We start from the raw sequence: 22,167 nt of genomic DNA, 5'->3' as shown, positions 1-22,167 counted from the left end.
ATTAATTTTCAAAAATTTTTTAGATAAAACACGTTTAGAGTATTGTGATTATTGCAAACGTTTTTAGAGGAAAAAAAACTAACGAATGAAAATTAAGGCAATTTTAACAATTACAAAGGTAATTAAATTTGAAAAACTAATTATATGAAGTACAGTTGGAGTATTTTTATTATGCCAAGCTTTTTTAAGAAAAAAAATCTACATGATGAATAATTATATCAGATTTCACTTCTAGGGAATCGGAACATAATTGAGGCCTTTAAAAGTACTTTTCGATTTATTTTATCTTTCATAACAAATAGTTTTACCTTCTACGAGTACTGATACATTTTTCACCTTCAAGTTTATGTTAAAGTATAGTTTCACGAGAGTTTACATTGAAAATAAAACACGGAGTCATTATAGGTATTCCTATTTATAAACATATTTAAGACATTTAACTGTAAGAATTTCGGAGATTAAACGATCTTTTCTGACGTATATTTCAGCCCCCTTTGACAGAACTCAATTTATCACTTCCGCTATATATCGGTGGGATTCCGGACCTAAAAAGTGTGCACCAAAGCTCCGGAATAAGGAAAGGATTGAATGGAGCTATACAGAAGATAATCATGAATGGGGAGCAGTGGGATCCTCTTACTGCCAAAGCGATCCGGGCGCATCGTGTTAGGAAATATGACGGAACTCCCTGTCTAAATGGAACGTGTCTTCATGGAGGCATTTGTATTTCTGAATTGAACTCTTTTACTTGTAGATGTTTGTCGAAGTATAGTGGGAAAAGGTGCGAGAAAAGTAAGTTATTGTCTATATCATAAGTTATTGCAAGTTTTGTATGGAATGTCTTTAATTTCAATTCAGTAAATGGTACATTACAGAAAGTGTAATAAGTGAGAAAAATGAATTTCGTCAAGGGCATTTTGGGAGGGGGACAATCGCCTTTCCTTTATAAAGGAGAGTTGGTACTCTAAAACATTAAACACAAATCATTTTTCAGTTTTTATATATATTCGAGCTTTATAATCTATATAAATCTCGAGCTTTCAAGCGACACTAAATTCATGTTTATATGCAGATAAAAGTAACTCGAGTTAAATATTAATTTGGCAGGTATGTATTAAAATTTACGTACACTTTCTTATTTACTTTCAAAATTAATTTTCCCAAAAAGTCAATTTTAAAAACTCGTGTAACTTTTTTTTTAAAAGTATTTTACGCATTACTTCGAAATCTTTATCTCATTTTAATGTGTTCATAATTATACTGAAGAGAAATTTTTGCTTTAGGTCTCACATTTTGCCCTAAACAGCTGTTTTTATGATCAAAGGCGGATTTTTTTTATTTAAAAAGTGATTATTGGATAAAATTTAATAAATTATGAAAGAAACAGAATTGTCTTAAAATTTCACTTCAGTACACTCTTAGATATCTTTAAAAAAATAATAAATAAAAAAATAAAAAATAAATAAAATTAAAAAAAGTGTGAAAATAGTAAGTTTATATCTTTATATGCCTTTTTCTACATAAGTTTTAAAGTTTATAGCAATTTGACATTACGCGTAAACAGGGTACCAACTCCCTTAAATATGAGACTTTGTTTATAGTAGCATTATCAATTGGATGGATACAACTCCTTCCTAAACAGCTGTTTTTATGATCAAACACGGATTATTTTTTTAACTCAAAAAGGAATTATTGGTTAAAATTTAATAAATTAGAAACATAATTGTCTTAAAATTTCACTTTAGTACACTCTTAGATAACTTTTAAAAAATACTGTGAAAATAGTAATTTTATATGATTAAAACTTTGGTTGAAAAAGGCACATAAAATTAAGAAATTTAACATTACGCATATACAGGGTACCGACAGCCTTAAAAGGACTTTATTTATAGTATAATCATCAATAAGGTGGACACAAATTTATCTAATACTCTCATAGTACGTCATGTCCCGGCAAAGATAGGGTGAGGTCACAGCGAGTCACAAGTCAGAGTGACAGAATTGCGAACGTTTTGTAGGAGAAACTGCGTGACGTATTTCTAGAATGCTTCCAGCGCCTTCAATGCAACAATAAATTTTAAAAGAGTTTCTTTTAACTCCGAAAAACGTGCCTTAAATAGCTTTCAAATTGGTGCATTTTACACGATGTTTAATTATCTTTTACCTTTCAGCAAAAATATATTTGTTTCTTTTGCCCTTTTTGTACCAGTTTCAGCAAATAGATTGATTTTATTGAAAATAAAAATAATAAAACAACGAAAATTATTATTTCTTCTTTTACTGGTTTTGTGAAAAATAATGTAGCAAGGGTAAATTGAAAACAAAAGTATTACTGCATACTTGTCGTAAATATTTTAAAAAGAAAACAGAATTTAGTCCCACAAAAAATGTATAATAATAGCACATGCAAATAATACACTGTGCAACTTTGTTTCAAGGAAGTCATAAAGATAATATTATTATAAAAAGAATCATAATTAAAATGTTTTCTTTTTTTCTAAAACTTTCGGACTATTCCTAGTAAGAACATCTATTGGATTCATTATTTTTATATATGAACAAATTACGTTTCAACAGGAAATATTCTATTTCGTTTAATTAAGCTAGTGTTTTTAATATCGGAATTCTTCAAATTTAATTTCGAAGTGATGTTTAAAAAAAACCCTTCAAATCTTATGACCGTTAATTTTACTAATAAGTCTCTCTCAAATACGCAATCTTGATTTATGCTAGGAAAAAATTGAAACACGGCAAAAAATGTAATTTAATTTCAGGGAAAATGATAAGCTTTTTTCTTCTTTTTTCTTAAAAACAAACTTGCAGTTCAGTTTGACTGCGCCATTTATATACGACATTTTGTTCAAAGCCTAATTATTTTTTCTACTTTTAATAATGCAACGAACTCAAAAGCGGACTTTTTTCTTCTTTGTGTAGAATTAAATATTCAGTTAGAATGTGTATGAAAAGGTAAGAGCTGAAATTTTTGCTGTGCTATTTTAAATTATTTTATGTAATAACAATAAACATCATAGTTTTCATTTTTTCAGGAATTCGCAAAAAGGATTTTCAGCGTGCTATTTCTTTCAATGGAACAACATATCTGAATTTTCCGTACAAGAATGTAAAAGGGTAAGTATGAAAATTTTAATAACGCATCAGAACTATACTATTTTTTCAGTTTCGTTTAAATTTCGGAAAAACTTACTGAATAGTGTTCTGCCCTTGCTTGAAGTCAGCACTTTAGATTAGTTTCTAAAAAATAATCTTTTTTTTTTTGTAAAAAATCAGATTAAATCATAAAGCTATAAGGGATTAAACTGTATGTAAATTATGAAAATATTAAAAGTACTTGTTTTTACTAATATTTATTAAAGCTGGAAGTTTTACAGTTAGAGCAAAACTTTTATATCTTTATACGAAGTATTATTAAAGGAAACACGTTATAAATGTTTAACTTAAACTTTTCGGTTCAATATTTCTATTCCCAATGTCTTATCCAAATTCAGAATTTTGAAATCCACAAAATGTAAAAGTAATTTTTTCAGATAACCTTACATTTTAAATATACATTTAGTTTGTTTTCGATATGTATAGGATATTCTGTAAGCTATTCTCTCTTGAATTGCATGTTAGAAATCACAATCTTTGCTATTCATTTTAAAACTTGTGGAAATTTTAATTATTCGTCCAAATGTATAAAGGAAGGTATGAATTTCAATTGTTTCAGACTTCTGAAGTACTAGAACTATCAAAGAATCTGACATTAACTCTTAAAGTATTTAGTTTTCTCATTACTTTTTAATTTTTTAAAACTCAGCATTCGCTTCATATAACACAAATTGTGCGTCTTCTAACGCTACCCGACTGCAAAAGTTGCTTGTATGTTTCACAGCCAATACAGAAACTAATTTTATCCATTTCAAAATAAATAGCTAGTAAAATACTCAAAGTAGCAAATATGTAACACTAAATACAGTAACGTTCACGTTTTTAGCGTTATCATTACTTTCTGAGGCATAACATATTTTGTGTGTCTTCAGACGCTAATCTTCAGTGAAAGTTACATTATGTCTAGAAAGTACAGAAAAAATACATTTTGTAACTCGGTCATGAGAAAGAATTTTTTTTCAATTAAAAATGGGATTGGTATAATATTTTAGTGAGCTTTCAGACACTCTTCACCGATCAAAACTACTTGGTCTAGTCTAGACAATACAAAAACTAGTTTCATCCGATTCAATAAATACATTTAAAAAATAAATAGCTAAATAATTTTAATTGTAAATAAATGATATGCAACAATAAATTCAGTCAGGAACACCAAGGTTTTAGCTATTCCATACCAACAAATAATTTCCGTTCATCAACTTTTTAATTTTTTCAATTAGGCTTTCTTTATACAATAAAGAGTCTTCAGACGCTTATGTAACAATTTAACTGTAAAATTTACGTGTATTATGTCTAGCCAATGTAGAAGATATTTTCATCTCTTTCAAATGAAGCAAAATTGCTTAAAAACGCTGTAACGCGGAATAATTATGTAACACTAAATACGACCATAAACAATAAATGTTTAGATTTTTCATTACTTTCACATTTTTCCAATCAAATATCGACCTGATAAAACAAATTTTCCTCAGATGGTGACAAGTAATGCAGGTGTAAAAATTTACTTGTTTTAAGTTTAGACAATACAGACTAACTTAATATCTTTCAAAAGATATTAGGTAAAAAAATTAAAATATAACTAATGTAACACTATATAAATAGTCATGAACAATATAATTTTTTTAGCTTTTTTCTTCACTACTACTTAGCAGTTCGTTCAGTCAAGTATGAACCCTAAAAATTTAAGTTGAGTTTCCAGACGTTATCCGAGTGCAAAAGTTATTTGAATTACGTTCTAGAATGTAAAGTATACAGGGTGTTCCGCTTTAACCTGCAAGACCTTTATTTTCACAGCCGTTAGTCCTAGATGTATACTTCCAGGTGCAAAAATGTTCAAAATCAAATGCAGAGTTAAGATATAAAAATTTGAAGTGAAAATAAAAATAAGCCAAAAATATTAAATTTAAATTTTTATACGGGCCCCAGGTCCCCTAAATTATGTTTAGGGAAATAATCTCCATTGAAAAATAATTCCAACACAAAACGTTTGAAATTAGTACGACCAATATTCGCCAAAACATGAAACGCAGCGTTGTGTGACTTACACCGCTTTTCACTCGCCGTCAATAACACCTTTTGGGGGAAAATATAGCGGTTAACAAGTGTTTAAATGTATATGTGTGCATACAGCGTGGTTTTTTCATTGTTCGAGGTTTTGTGGTGCGTTTTAACGTATCACGGCATAACATTTGCACTTATTTTTGAATAGCAATGAAAAATAAAAATACCTTGTTTTTCTTACTTTGACGACCTGTCATTCTTCTGAAAGGGCGATTAGTTCCAATCTCATCATCTGTATGGTCCCTTAAAATGAACTGGAATATCTCCTTGAGATTTGGTTGCACAAATGTCAATTATTTTGTGTCAGTAATAGTTTTTAATAGAAATTATTTCTGTAAATATTAGTTAGAGGACCTAGGGCACGTATAAAAAGTTAAATTTTGAATTTTTGACTCATTTTTATTTTTGCTTCAAACTTTTAATATCTTAATTCTGCAACAGATTTTGAACATTTTAGCAATTGAAAGTATACAGCCAGGACTAACGGTTGCGAAAATAAAGGACTTGCAGGTGAAAACGGAACACCCTGTATTAAAATTAATTTTATCCAATTAGAAAAGGAAAAAAAGGAAAAAAAAAGGTAGTTTCAAAGAAATTATATAACATTAAATACGATTATGAACAGCAAATTAGTTGTTTCCCCTCCCCCCTCTTCTTTACTTTTATTTTCAATCAAACACTGACTTTAAATAGTAGAACTTGAGCCTTCAGACGTTATGATATAAATTGTACAGTTATAGGATTTTTTATGTCTAGACAATATAAAAACTATTATTATTACAGAAAACAAAAATAGGAAAATTATAGGAAAATTATGTTAAACACTAAATACGATCATAAACAATGAATGTTCAGTTTTACAATTACTTTCTAGTTTCTTCACTCAAACATTGGCTTCATATAATATACTTTGCAAGTCCTCAGATGCAATGCAGATTTTAAAGTTACTTATATGAAGTCAAGACAATAGCGAAACTAACTTTATCCATTTTAAAAGAAATAAATAGCTAAAAAACTAAACAGTTCATTTTCTGATTTTTCAATTGAGAATAGGAATCAAAATAATGTAATTTGTAAGCCTTAATACGCTATGTAGTTGGAAACACGAACACTAAATTTTTTGTTTTGAAGTCTTAGTTTTCTACTTAAACATTGCCTTGATGTGATATAATTTGCAAGTCCTCAGACGCAATGCAGCTTTTTTTTTATTCCAGATAACAACAAAACTAATTTTATTAGTTTCAAAACAAATAAAAAGCTTAAAAAATGATTAGAGTGAGTAACTAATGTGACACAATTTCATGTTTTTTTTGTTTTTTTTTCATTGCTCTCAATTTTTCCAAATTTACATATGAGGTAGTGAGACGCAAAGGGATGCAAGTGGCAAAATTAAAAATTTGGAGATAACCAGAACATATGGCAGGTGAACCTCTCTTCTGTCTTGGGGCACGAAATGGTACTAGTAGCCCTGGTAGTTGCTGCTGTATAGTATGACTTAAAAAAAAAATTCAATGAAAGCCTTCCTAGGATCTGATTTATAAACGTGTTTTACTCGAAACTTAAAATAGTCCACTTGCAACCCTTTGCTTCTCACTGCCTCATATGGACTCTAAATAATGAAATTGGTGATAATTCAGACGCTAAGTGACTTTAAAAAGTAATTGAATTACCTCTAGACCATATAAAAACTTACTTTATCCCTTTTACCAAAAACCCCTATATTATGATAAAAGTAAACAAATTATCTAACATTAAATACGCTCATTACAATATTTTTTATTTTTACCATTACTTCCTATTTTTTCGTCTCGAGTATTCACTGATATAATACACTTTTCAATTCCTCAGACGCAATGCGGCTGTAAAAGTTAGTTGTATCATGTCCAGCTCCAATACAGAAACTAATTTCATCCATTTCATTCCGCTCAGCTCCCGCAGCAGGAAATCAAATAGGTTCCAAGTTCGATTTCGTACCACTCATTCTACGGGGCTATTGTTCTGGACGAATAAAGGCTCTAGTCTTAAAGGCGATTACCTTGCTGTTGCTATAGTGAATGGATATCCTGAACTCAGCTACAACTTAGGCAAGCAGAAAGATTTCTGGGTTATTAAGGGCAACAAAAGAGTCGATGACGGCTTATGGCACTCTATGACCATTCACAGGTAAGGAGTAATAATTCTTTGAATCTTGATTAAATTTTTGTTCCGTTGAATTTCACGTGCATTAATTAGAATATATTTAACCTTGCTCAATCATGAAATATGTTTGGAAAATTGCGATTGATAAACAGATAAAGAGTTAGAAATTTTAAAGAACACAAATTTTAAACTACAGGGTGTTTCAAAATGAATAGCGGGGGTTTAACATGTTATAACATTTATTACATCAAACTTACAGCCACAAGTGATATACCAAATGAAAGAGAAACTCAAACAGTTTTGTTTGTTGGCATCAGTGCGCATGCACGTGGAATGTTTCTGCTGCAATCCGCTAGAAAGCGCTTGTAGCGAAGATGGCGACTAAAGAACAGAAAGCGTTTTCTGTTTCACAAAAAACTTCATCTTTCATCAAGATGGTGCACCGCCTGACTGGAATAGAGGTACGCGATTGGCTTAATCTAACTGTACCCGACCGCTGAATTGGCCGTAAGGGGCCTAATGACAGGACTTGTTTCCCATGGCCTCCACGGTCACCCGACCTAACGCCGTGTGATTTCTATCTTTGGGGGTTTATTAAGGACCGTGTGTATGTGCCTCCACTGCCAGCCGACCTTCCCGAATTAAGGAACAGGATTGAAACAGCTGTTATAGCAATTACTAATGAGACACTCATCAAAGTTTGGGAAGAACTCGCATATCTCTTGGCGTGTGCCGAGTGACGAATGGTGCTCACATTGAACATTTGTAGGCTATTATGTAAAACTGTTTGAGTTTCTCTTTTATTTGATATATCACTTGTGGCTGTAAGTTTGGTGTAATAAATATTATAACTTGTTAAAACCCCGCTATTCATTTTGAAACACTCTGTATTTCGTGCATCAAAATTATATACTTTTGTTGATCAGCTGCTGAGATTTACAATCATTGTTGAAAATTGTTCATTTTGCACCAACTTTACATTAAACACATAGGGTAACGGCACCAGTATCATACAAGCGTCCAGTAACGGATAGTCATAAGTTTGGATTTAAACAATAAGTCTTTTGGACGGGTAAAACTGATGTTGGGGCCCGTGAATACGGTGCAACCATCTAGTGCTATGAGAGTGAATTTGTATTTACAATGTTGTAGTGGAAGGTTATGAACAGCTACCACGAGGTCAGCTGGTATTTCATGTTCATTTAAATTTTATAAGGGTTTAGTTCAAAAAAATAAAGGACTTTTGCCCATTTTGAAGACAAAAAAGGAATTTTTGTCCGTTTCCCATTCTTTCCTCATCCTAACTGTTACTGGGTATTATCAGACTTTCCGGTATCTGTTACTGGGGGGTTGGACCTTTTTTTCGAAATCGAGCAAGTAAAAATAGATTTAACTAATTCAGAGGATCTAAAAGCAGCTAAACGTTAGATGAGATGTAGTTGCATGAGAGAAAAATAGTTTTAAAAGTATAAAATATTAAAAGGCTCAGAAAGTTGAGTTTCACTAAGAGCGATTTCTTAAGCATGTCTGTTACTGGTGCCGTTACTCTACACTTAATTAAATCAAGTATAGCTGTTACTTAGTAAATTAAATAAAGCATTAATTTGCAAAATGGATTGAATATTTCTGCTTCTGCGTACGAAAATGGATCTATGGGAGATAAGATGCTTACTTGAAATGTTAAACAAAAGCACATAAGTTCTTCTGATCGCAATTTAAAAGCAGCCGTCGGCGATTCGTTGCTTTGCCTTTCAATTAAGAGTACTATGATTGGACACGGTCTTTTACTACAAAGATAGTATTCATTGTAGTAAAATTTTAATTTTATGTTCAGAAATCAAGTGAAAATTTTGATTTTACTTTCAAATTCGTAACGATAAGAATGTGCAACTTTATCTGCAACGATAGTGAACATTGAAAAGTTTCAACTTTAAAAACCAAAGGCTTTTCTTACTTATATCTTTAAATTTTTAATATTATAAATGTACACTTGTTTCACGCAACGACTTTTACAACGTGCATTATGCTTAATACAACAACATTTGTAGTAAAAATTCGAAGTTTTCTAGTAACTAGAACCATCCATATGTCTGTAGTTAACGCTTAAAAAGGAAAGTTTCCTTTTTCTTTCCTACTGCTTCGTATCATTTTTATTCTAGTCTTCTTTCTTCTCATCTGAATTTTGGCAACTTTATCGAAAGTATTTAAAAGCAACTGCTCCAAATTTACAACGTAGTATCAAATGATCCTTATTTATTTGTCTTTAAAATGCTTATAAGCAAAAAAATCTAGGCGGTTTCTATTTAAAAAAGAGAGAAATAGTAGAAACATTGCAAGATAATTTGTAAAATTCATAGATTTTTTTTTTTTTTTTTTTTTTTTTTTGCATTTTGCTGCACAAAAACTGCCATCATGTAAACTATTCTTTTTTAAATTATTGAACATTTTTACGTATATATATATATATATATATATATATATATATATATATATATATATATATATTCTTAATTTCAGCTAACAGTAAAATAAGAGTGGAATTATGATCCGTACTAGACAAATAAGAAGTACAATAGAGGAAGCAATTATTACAAAACAAAAGAGTATAAAATTGCTTTAAGCAGCACATTTGCTTAATGTACAACTACGCAGTTAGTAATTGACATTGACAACTACTCGACATGGACTGATTTTTTTTACTATTTATTATAGCTTTCGAGGATCATGGTACAGCAAAGGAGATTTTTGCAGTGAGGTATAGTTCAGAATTCGCTGCAGTGTCGGAAACATAAATCATAAAAGGATCAGGTACTGCAGAGGCACGGAGTCGATGGCACAGAAAAACGCCGCGTAAGCAAGACCTCTAAAGCAAATCTTCAATCAGAGCAATAAGAGTTCCAAAAGTGATGGCAAAGATTCCGGTTGCCATTTTCTTTTGAGAACATTTGGAAGAGCTGAAAAATCCGTTTCTGGAAAAACTGGGAGCCATCACACTTATATGTGTATAAAAAATATATTAATCTAAAAAGTCGCAAACAATAGTATGCATCGAAATAGAAAATTTAGGCGGCCATGCTCCCCGTATCTATTACACTTGAGGGGAAAATAAGCATATTTGGTTAATAGAAAGCGGATCAAAGTCTACTTATCTTCTGTATAGATTTTTTTAGGTTATGCCCTTCAATCATAATATCTTTTTAAAATATAAAAATAGAAGAATTTAATTCATTATCATTGAAAATCAGTTTTGTTTAATTATAAACTTTTATTGGTAATATGAATAATCAATAAAAGTTAAATTTCATCAATAATTATTTGGAAAAATGTATATCAATATACGTTTTTTTTTAATACACTTCAATTGGAAAAGATCTGGGTACCAATAAATATTGTTAAAGAAATTGCAGTGGGTGAGTGACGACTGAGAAGTTCTGTTGTACCCTGCATTCTATTGCTCTTTTCTGAAATGCAAACTGCCGCTAAAAAATCTTGTTTTAATATTTTACAGGAATAGTTTATCACTTTAACGTAAAGTAAATTGTTGTAATGTTTTCTTTTTCCTCAAAGGAAAAAAAGACTGGGAGAAATACGATTGGATAAATCTTTCCTCACATCAAACATTTCGGAACCTGGAGCTACAGATTTAAACACAGATGGGATGTTATGGATAGGTAAGTAAAAAGAAAATTCTTTAGCAAAAAGTTGTTGAGGCAGTTTGTTGAAATATTTAAAACACTTTACAGTAATTGCAGTGTACTTACAGGTGACATTATGTTTAAAATATTTATCTCTCATGAAAAAAGCCAGAGTTTATGTAATTTATGCTTTTTTTTAATTACAGTGTTTTAGTTAACGGTAGATTTTTTCGAATTATAAACTAATAAAAGATAGCTACAGTCATTTTTTCTTTCATCAAAATTGAACCTCAAACGATAATTAGTGTCACATTACGTAATCCGTATTCTGCATTTTCCGTTTTAAGTGAAATATCAGCGAAAGCAAACCGTTGTTACAAATGATGTTTTTAGATGATCTACATAATATGATGATGTATTTATACATGACGCGCGTACATAGCTACCCTTACATCTCTTCAGTTACAAGAAGCAAATGTCGCTAAATTTTTCTTTTGATCTTAGAAAGCTTTATAAAACTTTCAGTTGAAAAATAAATAAACACATTAGAAAAGAAAGAAAAAATATGTATGATATTATTTTTTTTGAAAACCAACTTAATATCATGGTGCAGTGACCAAATATGATACATAAAATAAAACACCCCACAGTTCCGGTGTGCGCTGAAAAAACATTGATTTCTAATGTACACTGCTCGACATTGAAAATGCAACACCAAAAAGGAGTGGTCAGAAAGTGATGAAATTTGAGAAAAAGACAGAGACAGCATAGAATAATAAATGATCTTAGTTTCAAAATGATAGGCTGAATACAGAGCGAGAACGGCGTCGGCTCAGTAGGATGTAGGGACCACAGCGGACAGCGATACACGAAGAAACACGTCTAGGCATAGAGTCAATAAGGGTGCGGATGGCTCTCCATTCCCTTTCAACCATTTGCCACAGTTCGTCTTCTGAACGAGGCAGGGACAGAGTCTGCAAACGGCTTCTAATCACATCATAAACATGTTCAACTGGGGACAGGTCAGGAGACTATGGTGGCCAGGGAAGCATCTGTGTACCTTGGAGAGCATGTTGGCAGATACCAGCACTGTGTGGTCGGGCGTTATCCTGCTGAAAAATTGCATTATGTAGCCCTTGAAGGTAAGGAACTGCCACCGGCCGCAGCACATTATCCAAGTATCGTTGGGCCGTTATAGTGCCCTGAATACGAACTAGAGGTGATATGGAATTGTACGCAATTGCGTCCCAAACCTTTGTGCCACGTTGTCGTGCGGTGGGACGTTCCACAATCACTGCCGGATTAGATCTGACTCCACGTCGACGCCACACACGTATGCGGCGACTATCACTGGATAAACAGAAGCGAGATTCATCTGAGAACACGACGTTTCGCCATTCTGTCATCCACGCCGCTCTATTCCGGCACCAAAGTAAACGTTGCGGTCTATGTTGTGGGGTCAATGGCAATCTTCTTAGCGGACGCCGTGATTGCAGATCACGTGCGACCAAAAGACGGGAAATGGTTCTGGTTGACACGGGAACATTCAGGGTGTCTTGCACCTGCTGCAGAATCGATGAACAAGTGACTTGTGGGTCTGCTACAGCTTGTCGGTACAGCTTGATGCGTCGATCCACGCGTTCTGACGTCACTCTGGCTGCCCCTGCACAACAATCTTGCCACATTTCGTTGTTCCAACCATCTTCGGCACAGCTGATGCACCGTGCTCGCATCCATGTGGATATCAGCTGCGATTTGACGTACGGACTAACATCTCCTTCTCAGTCCGATCACCATACCCCTCGTAAAATCGTCTATCTGCTGGAAGTGCCTTCGTTGACGGCGGTCTGGCATTCTCTCTTGTTACACGTATCCTCCAAGACAGAAACAAAATTTCTTCGATAATTCTCCTGTCAGAAATAACGACACGAATATTGCCCATTCTGCAAGTTCCTTCCCTTATATCTTACTTCACGTGCGTCGGAGAGCTGTGCATTTCACATCATTTACATAACTCAGTGATGTACGTCTACTCTAAAATTTGCATAAATCTCTGAACACTCCTTCTTGGTGTTGCATTTGCAGTACCGAACAGTGTATGTAATGTAAATAGTACTTAAAAAAAGTTTTTTCGTCTAAACGAAAATTTTTATAAACATTTAAGATTGCTTTAATAGTTACTAACCTGTGTTTTTGGAAAACAAACTTTATAATGTTCAACTATTCCAGTTCACATTTAAAATTTAAAGATTTTGTGCAGCTTGTTGCCAAAAAAAAGTTTTTCTAAAAATGTTCGTGCTTTATTTTTTAGGAGGATCACCCAACTTGCCGACAGGTCTTCCATTTCACTATTACCAAGGATTCGTTGGATGTATTGATTCTGTTATCATAGACAAAAGTCCACTTCAGCATCTACTAACAGGCTCAGAAGACATAGAATTTTGTGGAAATTCGAAACTACGTCAGACATAGTCATTTCCCATCCGAACTCTCAAAGTCAATCAGCTTACTTGACTGAACTTTGCAAAATCAAACTTACATGTTCCTTTGAAAAACTGGTCAAATTTCATTGAAGTAATTTATAGTTGGTGTGAGAAAAATATGTTAATGAAATCAATGGAATTTAAAAAAAATAATGAGTGATGTAGAGTAAAAGATGATGAGAGAATGAGAAATTTTCAGGAAAAGGATTTAAGCATAATTGCGAAAAGTTTGTATTTATAAATGTTTGAGCCTGCGAGAAGAAATATATGCAATATTTCGATAGTTATGCCATATATACATAAATTCTAAACTGTTTAAATTTCAATCAAAGAACTTGCAAAATAAAATATATATAAGTGAGTACTTACTGCCCTGGGCAAGTAAACAGCAGTAGTTTTAAAAAATCGCTTTTCCTTTTTCTGCTTTTTGTTATCTATTTTTCTTCAGCTTTATTTTTCAAACTTGTTTATTTGTTTTTCGCTGAAAATAAAGCATGAAAAGATCGTCTAATTCTAGCATTTTATTAGTGTTTCTCGGGATTCAAAAACACGTTTCTTCAAGTATTTCAAAAACTCTTTTTTTTTTAGACACTGCAGCTAATTCGCCCATGGCAGAAAGACAGGTATATTGTGTAGAAATTTTCCTTGTGAATGCGGTGTGCAAGGCATAAAAATAATAAAAGAAATGTTTCTGTCCCTTTAAGCAATCATCGAAACGAACGTATATAATGACGTTTTGACGGTTTGAGTAGTGTAAAGTAGCCACATTTCGTCCTCATTCCCAATTTCATCACCTTATGTTTCTCTGATCTCACACTAGGTGTCGCCGCCAGTGATATTTTGTCTGGTTGCAGTCAAGAACACGACTTATTGGTGAAAGTTTCATGAATCTAGTCCGCTGCATCATCGTTTGAGAGCACTTTTTCAGATTTACCAAAAACTTGATTTAACGTAACACTATTTGTAAATGATCTTTTAGCTTTATTAAAATGTGTTTATTCAGTTAAATTTGGAACATTAGGGGAAGCTGTAAACTGAACGATTGAAGCGCATTTCTTCGTTTCGGTAGAGCAGGAAGTCGCCATATTGGCGAATATTATGTCCCTATGTTCGTCCTCTACCAAAATTGGAGTAAAAATGTAGATGCTGAGCAGTGAGCATCCTATGTGTCAAAAACGTTATTATGAAGACAGGCATGGATAAATATTGGCTTATTTCTTTCAATGCATCTCGTGGCAGAAAATCGGCTTTGACGCTTTGCTTGGAGGCTTTAAAAATCAATATCACATTTGTTAATTAAGTATTTTGTTTTAAAAAAAATCCACTCATTTTGTAATGTTTTTCTTTAATACAATTCTTAATCCGTATTTATTACTATTACCAGGTTTCTACTTATTATTACCTCGTATAGTATCTGTATTGGAGGGGAGGGGGACTAAATTAGCACAATAACTTTTTAATCTGGTTAAAGTGCAATTCTTAAAACTTTTTTTTTCAACAGAAAACAAATCGCGTTTTTTGTATTTAAGCTTAAATGCCATGTTCATGCTTAGTTGGTGGTGCTATGTTTTTTTTTTTTTTTTTTGATTAATTGGTCGTAACGTATGCTAATCAGAGGCCAAAACACTTAGGGGGGACGAAATAGGGCAACTTTACCCTAATTAAATCTTTGAAATATCCAAAAACGTCAAAAGACACAAAATGCTAATCTGCAATTTGTGATTTTTGACGTTGTTATTTCTTATTTTACTTTTTATGCACAAAGGTATTTATTTAACTCTTTAAAAAGTGTTTCGTTACCGATAATATGCACGTCTGCAGTATATCGATGAATTCCGAAAAAGGCTTTCATGGTCTGTAGTTGGGTCGTCGATATAATCATCGACATCACCATGATGAATGTGTAGCCAAGCATTGAATAACTTCAATATTACTCGTCATTTTGGAGGAATACGCCTTCCGACGATCTACAAGCTCTGTAGGAAATCATTAAACCGGAAACAGGCCAAGAATACTGGTTGTCGATAGCGGCTTCATCACTGATCTGTTAAAACTAGAATCATGCCAAGAACGACTGATGATTCACTGATGTTTTAAACCAGAAACAGGCCAAGAATGTTAGTTGTCGATAGCGAAATTATTGATAGGTTAAACCAGAAAGGCGCCAAGAATATTAGCTGTCGATAGTGAATTAATTGATCTGTTAAACCAGAAAAGCGCCAATAATGTTGGTTGCCGATAGTGACTTCGCTAATCTGTTAAACCAGAAGCAGACCAAGAGTATTAGTTGTCGGTAGTGACTTCACTGATCTCTTAAAGCAGAAACAGGCTTAGAATGTTGGTTGTCGATAGTGACTTCACTGACCTGTTAAGTATTAATAAACTTGTTCGCGTCACCCAGAACCAGGATGAATGCATACTGTGTTTTGGAAAGCAATACCAGAAAAGCCAGCAGAAATGGTCTTTGTAAGTACTACTGGGGTGTTAATTGCATTTACTATTTGACATTGTGGTTAAATTCATTATGGTGCTTCAGTTCATAACCACAAGTAGCCTTATACAGTTCGTGACAACGACGTGCATCTCATCATTCAATTTAGAAATCAATATTCGGTTAATCTCACGTTATTTGTCCTTACCTTTGCCTTTTTTTTTAACTTTCAAAATATCATCTAAATTGGTCAGTTTGAAAAGAGCTCCTTTTGAACTCATCTCAAATTTTCAGTCATTCCTTTTTTTTTTTGTAAGGAGGGAGGAGAGATTGTTTTTGATAATGTAGTTATATTGTGGAATGGAGAGAAAAAAAGTCTCACACCTGGATTTCTGATTTTCAGATTGTCTTAAGGGGACCCGGGACACATTTCGAAAAAAAAAAATTAAACAGTTTAGAGCTTTGAATTTTTTTGCACTGATTCACAATCTATTTAATAAGCAAAATCATAGCATAAATATATTTTTTAATTTAAATTCAATTTGTTTTGTGAAAAAAAAGTGCGGTTGCATTAAATCACTAAAACTTAAAATATTCTTAGTCAATTTTCAACTTTTTTTTTTAAAGTATGCACAAATATCTAAGTTTTAATTTTTATTCGGCGACTTAAGAAATATTAATTCAACAAAAATAGAAAATAGTTGAGGAAAAATTTCGAAAAAATTTAGAGATACTTTTTTTAAAAAAATCACATTTTTTGCAGAAAACGGTTTTTTAAATTTGCCGAATAAAAACTACTGTAAACTGTTTGAAAAAGATGTGCTCCAAATCCTATCAGTTCTTGACTTATAAGAGTTTGAATGCAAAAATTCGGGAAAAATTTCATCATGGAGAAAAACCGTTTGAAGTTTTAAAGTTAAGAATAATATTAGTTAAATGCATGCAACAAAAATAATTATATATCTTTCGTTCTAATTAAGATAGAAACAAGACTCAAACGTCCTTTTGAGCAGAAAGAAATGGAGAAGTGTTTTAATTTTTTTTTTTTTTAAATAGCAAAATTTGACGATTCTTGTGTCATAGACCCCCTTAAAAGTGAAAATAACACCAGGAATGCGATAGAACTCCCCTGATAAAAACATTTCCCTCTCGAAAAGGAACAGCTGAAAACTCAAATGATCCCTTTTCGAAATGACTGCTTACTTATAGATTACTGTAAGTATTTTTATTGTTAACACTATTTATTTTAGATATTTTTAAAAAAATTACAGCATATATATATATATATATATATATATATATATATATATATATATATATATATATATTGTGATCACAATTTATAAACATAATAACAGTGCATTGTAAATGAGGTTAGTAGAATTGAATGTTCGAGTCTTTACAGAAAGTGTTTTGTAAAGAGAATATATTTCTTGAAAAGTTTGGAACTTATTTATCAATTTGAATATCATTGTATACTTTGTAAATAGCTACATTTTAAAGTGAATTCCAAGATGCCATATAATGAATGCAGTTCACATGTGTTATTAGTAATACATATGTATTACGTGATATGTATTATCACGTAACTTTTCAATCTGACTTGTATAGAAATGTTAATAAAGTATTTTTAAACAACTAAGTGTAATCAATAAATTATACTGTTATTTTTATTGAAATAAACCTCAAATTGTTTTTCCTAACGCCATGTGCAACGATGTCTCCGCAGTTTAGCCGAACCGGTATTTCCTTCCCTCCTGTTTTTCGTTTTCAATCATACCTTTTGATGCATTTAACGAGGGAGGAAATTTTGAATGTAAACGAAACTGGGTGTAAACCTTTGCAAAAAAATACATTTTAAACCTAAAAAAGCATACTTATAATTTTTACAAACAATGAGACGAAAACCTTTGTTAAACAAGGTTGAGGAAACTACTGGACTTAAAAAATGAAAATGAATCAAAGATTATGATTGTAAAGAAAAACCCATCTAGAAATCAAGTGAAATAAATTAGCAATAATGCAATAATTTTGAAGTTGCTTAGTAAAGTTATGTTGAAATAAAATAATGATACATTTTTAAAATTTTTTATTTACTATTTTTCTATCATTAAGACTTTGTTTTAGTCGTTCCTTCAATCCGCGGAGTTTAAAGTCACACATGACTTGTTTCACACCCCATATCTAATTCATATCTAATTTTCTCATAGCTGCTTTCTTCAATTAAATCCAGGTATCTATCCAAAACTCATGTGCATTATTAATTTGTGTTATTTTAAAAACTAGGCGAAAATTCAAATCTTTTGCAGTAGTTGGAAGCAAAAGTTAGCTGATGCTTTAGTATTATATGTATTCAAATTGTTTTAACATATCGTAGATTCACTCCAAAAAAAAAAAAAAAAAATTCTGTTGATTTTATGGCATATTACTGACAGCTGATGTTCCTAGTTAAAACTGTAAAATTAGAAGTAATATATTGTATTATGATAGAATTCACCTGTAAAATTAACAATGATAAACTGTAAGATTAGAAGTAGTATACTGAAAAATGAAAAATTATCATATAAGCTTTGTGCTACAATATGATAGAAGTGAAAAAAAATAACATAAATAAAGCACAAATTTTGAAGAAAAAACGTAAATAAAGCACAAATTTTCTTCAAATTTTGTGCTTTATTTACGTTGGTTTTTTCACTTCAATCACAGTAATATACTGGCTTTAAAAGGAATATTCCTGTAAAATTAACAATGATAAACTACAAAATTAGCAGTAATATACTGGCTTTTAAAGGAATTGTACTGTGAAATTAGCAATAATAAACTAAAATTTAGCAGTAATGTACTGTGAAATCAACTGTATTTGACCATAAAAACTGCCTTATAAACAATTTATACAGTAAAATTAACAGCAGTAAACCATAAATTTAACAGTAGTTAATAATTTTTATAAAGAAAATCCAGCCAACGCTCTCGATCGAGTCATTCTTCAACCAAAAGAGTTATCAAGATCATTGATAAATAGTTTTCAAATCGTAAAATTTGATAATACGTAATGGTAAAAGCGGGCCACAAGGCACAGCTTTGCAAGTCCCATATTACTCGCGGGCTGTGCGATGGACATCAATCGCGAAAAACAATCTCGCCTACGTCACTAGTTAATAACAATTGGCATCATGGATCAGCTTCAAGTCCACAATATGTCCCACTGGTCATAGATCATGTAAAACCGGCTAACATTATTCTCGGAACTGATGTGATATACCCCACCCTTGGCGACTTTTTCCTGTTGGCGCCAAGAAAGCGTCGCCAAGAAAACGATGTATGACGACATATGTCATACATCGTTCTTAGCGATGCTTTTTTAGCGCCAACAGGAAAAAAATCAGATAAAAAAACATGATCAAAGCACTTCAGAACACAATATATATAAAAACAACATAAGAGCACAACAAAAAACATCACGAATATATGCTTCAAAAATGTACAGGGCCGGGGTTTTTTGTAAACATATTAAAATACAATGAAATAAATTATTGTATTAATTACAAGTCGAAATTAATGCATTAATTTTTTTTTCATCATTTCTCCGGGATACGAGCCTTCGGTCTCATAGTACTTTCGTAATGAGACTTCGGCTCGCCGGCCCTGCCTCAGTCTCATTACGAAAGTACTATGAGACCTCTGGCTCGCCAGGACCTCGCTCCGCTCGGTCCGTTATCCCTCCGACTGTTAATATACATTACAGTCGGAGTATGGTCACAGTTATGTATATTTTCATGGAGACACCCAAGGGTGGCTCCTTCCGTTCAGTGTACAATAATGACACAGTTTTAAGTGTCTGAACATCTTTTTGTTGCTTTAATTTTCATTACGGAATTACATCTAGAACATAACATTTCATTTTGAATTAACCCAATTTCCCTCAAAAATTCTAAAAAAAACATCCTTATTTTCAATTAATTTGTAAATAAAAATCTGTTTAGCCCCCCGGTACGTCCAAAGGTTGGACGACCTGACGAAAAATTAAAAGATGACTCATTCATAAATTTCAATTGATATTTTTCAATAACACTGCAAAGAGAACTCATTTTAAATTATAAAGCACAGCTAAATTAACAGAAAAAAGTAACAATAAGAAGAATACTCTAAAATAAAGTTTAAATTGAAACTTTATTTTAGAGTATTCAACTTAAAAATACTTCAAATTAAAATCCCCCTAAGAGCGGAACATATGTGCACCTACCTCCACGGACACACGTGCGAAAAGAATTACTTCACATCTGTACTTCCCAGGTATATTCTGCAGGGTTACTAGAGCTACCGGAAAAAGTTTTATCGCCAACGTTGGCGATTTTCGAAATGAGCTAAAAATTCTATCCTCGCCAAGGGGGGGGGGTATATCACATCTGTACCTTATTCTCTATTAAGTCCCTCTTCAATCAAACAAATTTCAAGACCCTTCCCTCCCCCCTTTGTTTTCGATTCGCCACATTGAACTTGAAAACAAGCCACATACATCTGCTTCGCGGGCCTCATATGACCCGTGGACCGTAGGTAGGTACCAGTAGCTAAAAACAATATCGTTCAAATTAATTTTCAAACAATAACAACGGGCACCATATGAGCAAAGGGCCGTGGGTTCGAAGCTATAGTGGTTGGGAGATACACACCTGCACACATTCAAATTATTAGCACTCTCTTCGCGTCAGTAGTTTAAAAAATTAAAACTCAAGGTTAGGTTAACAGAGTTTCGAATAATTGAAGTTCTACTGAAATACAAAAAAATGCAGCATCTACGTTTAATGAGCAAGCCCTTTAAAGCGAATGAAATATGCCAAACAATGCGCAATAAATATGAAAATTCTACTTCAGCTAAATTAAAAAGCTGTAACTTTAACAAGAACGTATCACTGCCAGATCACAGACGAAAAGCTTTAATTCCAACCCTCTGAAACTTCTAAAATTATTTCTTTGTTCAGAAATTTTAATAGTACTGGCACTGGGGCATATTGTACCTAAAGTAAAACTTCGGTTTCCTGCTTACGCAAATGGAAAACTTTTAAAAGACGGACGCTTCGCGTTTATGTGTTTAGAAGCTTATTAATTTTGGAATGTATTATTGTTTTTTTTTATATAGATAAATATCAAGGCTCAACAGTTCAGTGAATTCCATTTCCCTGTATATCCACCAATCGGAGAAGTCAACTTATTCAACACTCTGAGGGAGATGAAAGCAATATCAGTAAAGCAACATGAACTTTTTTGATTTATCGAATCATTTTTCGTATATAAAAATTGTTGATGCTATCGGACGCGTAATCTTGCTGTAAAATAAATCATTAAAATGACCAGATAAAATTTTTCAATGAATTGATACTGAACCGAATTTCAAAAAATAAAGAAAGAAATCAACAGAAATGCGTTAAAAATCTATTTCCAGACGACTTACGGATTCACTTAAGTATTTACAAATTAAGTATTGACTCTCTAAGTGCAGAATGCAACCTGTAAGAAAATTCCAATAATGTAATAGCTTTAAATAAAATTTAAAAGGGAATTAACTACCTTTTAAATTTAAAAAAAACAATCATATGCCCAATAAAATGTTCAAACTCGCAACACATTCACAAAATCATATCATAGAAATTTGTTTCAAAACAACCGCTGCTACTTTGTATCTAAAATAAATTGCAAAGGCAACATCTTGCAATGAATAATGGGAAGCAAATTGTGATGTTAAAATAACCATCGTTGTTTTACACTCATTGCCGATGAAAAATAAAGCTAAATTGCAAAGAAAAGAAAATGAATAATGTATCATGTACTTACCCTTAATTTCAGTTGCTGCTTAGATGTCCTCACGCGAATATGACAAAAATAAAAACATGGCACTCGACCATCTTGAAATTGTCAGTTTATCATCAAAACGTCACGTCTAGAAAAAGACATCTTTTGAGCATCGTTTTGCGCAACCTAAAGCAGTTCTTTTCTGGTATTTAACGTATCAGTATTGAATTGTAGGAAGAAACACAATACGCTACTGTAAAATCAACAATTATTTTTTGCAGTGCTCAAAGCAACAGTTGGGTATCTTGCTATTATTTCTGGAATTAGATGTCTACTTTCCCCGATCACATCCAGGTATTTATCCAAAAATCATGAACATGTTTATCTTTTATGTTATTTTAAAACTAAACGTAAATTTTTATCTTTTGCCGCAGTTGGAAGCAATATAGTAGGGGAGATAGCG

The 22,167-nt window shown here is 32.2% G+C and overlaps 1 protein-coding gene across 1 annotated transcript in view; it reads left to right on the top strand.

The window, feature by feature from the left end:
- LOC129225013 (agrin-like) overlaps positions 1–13,549 on the top strand; it is a 121,603-nt gene extending 108,054 nt beyond the window's left edge. The window contains exons 26-30 of the mRNA XM_054859560.1: positions 489–792; positions 3,048–3,129; positions 7,159–7,392; positions 10,936–11,039; positions 13,315–13,549. Of these exons, the coding sequence (XP_054715535.1) occupies positions 489–792; positions 3,048–3,129; positions 7,159–7,392; positions 10,936–11,039; positions 13,315–13,475 (885 nt within the window). The 3' untranslated portion in view covers positions 13,476–13,549. The remainder of the gene's footprint in view (positions 1–488; positions 793–3,047; positions 3,130–7,158; positions 7,393–10,935; positions 11,040–13,314) is intronic.
- The last annotated feature ends 8,618 nt before the right edge of the window (positions 13,550–22,167 follow it).

Source organism: Uloborus diversus, chromosome 6 (assembly GCF_026930045.1).
Source record: "Uloborus diversus isolate 005 chromosome 6, Udiv.v.3.1, whole genome shotgun sequence".
NCBI classification, from domain to species: Eukaryota; Metazoa; Arthropoda; class Arachnida; order Araneae; family Uloboridae; genus Uloborus; species Uloborus diversus.
The sequence above is the reverse complement of the archived record's forward strand: the minus strand, read 5'-3'. Positions and strand labels throughout refer to the sequence as shown.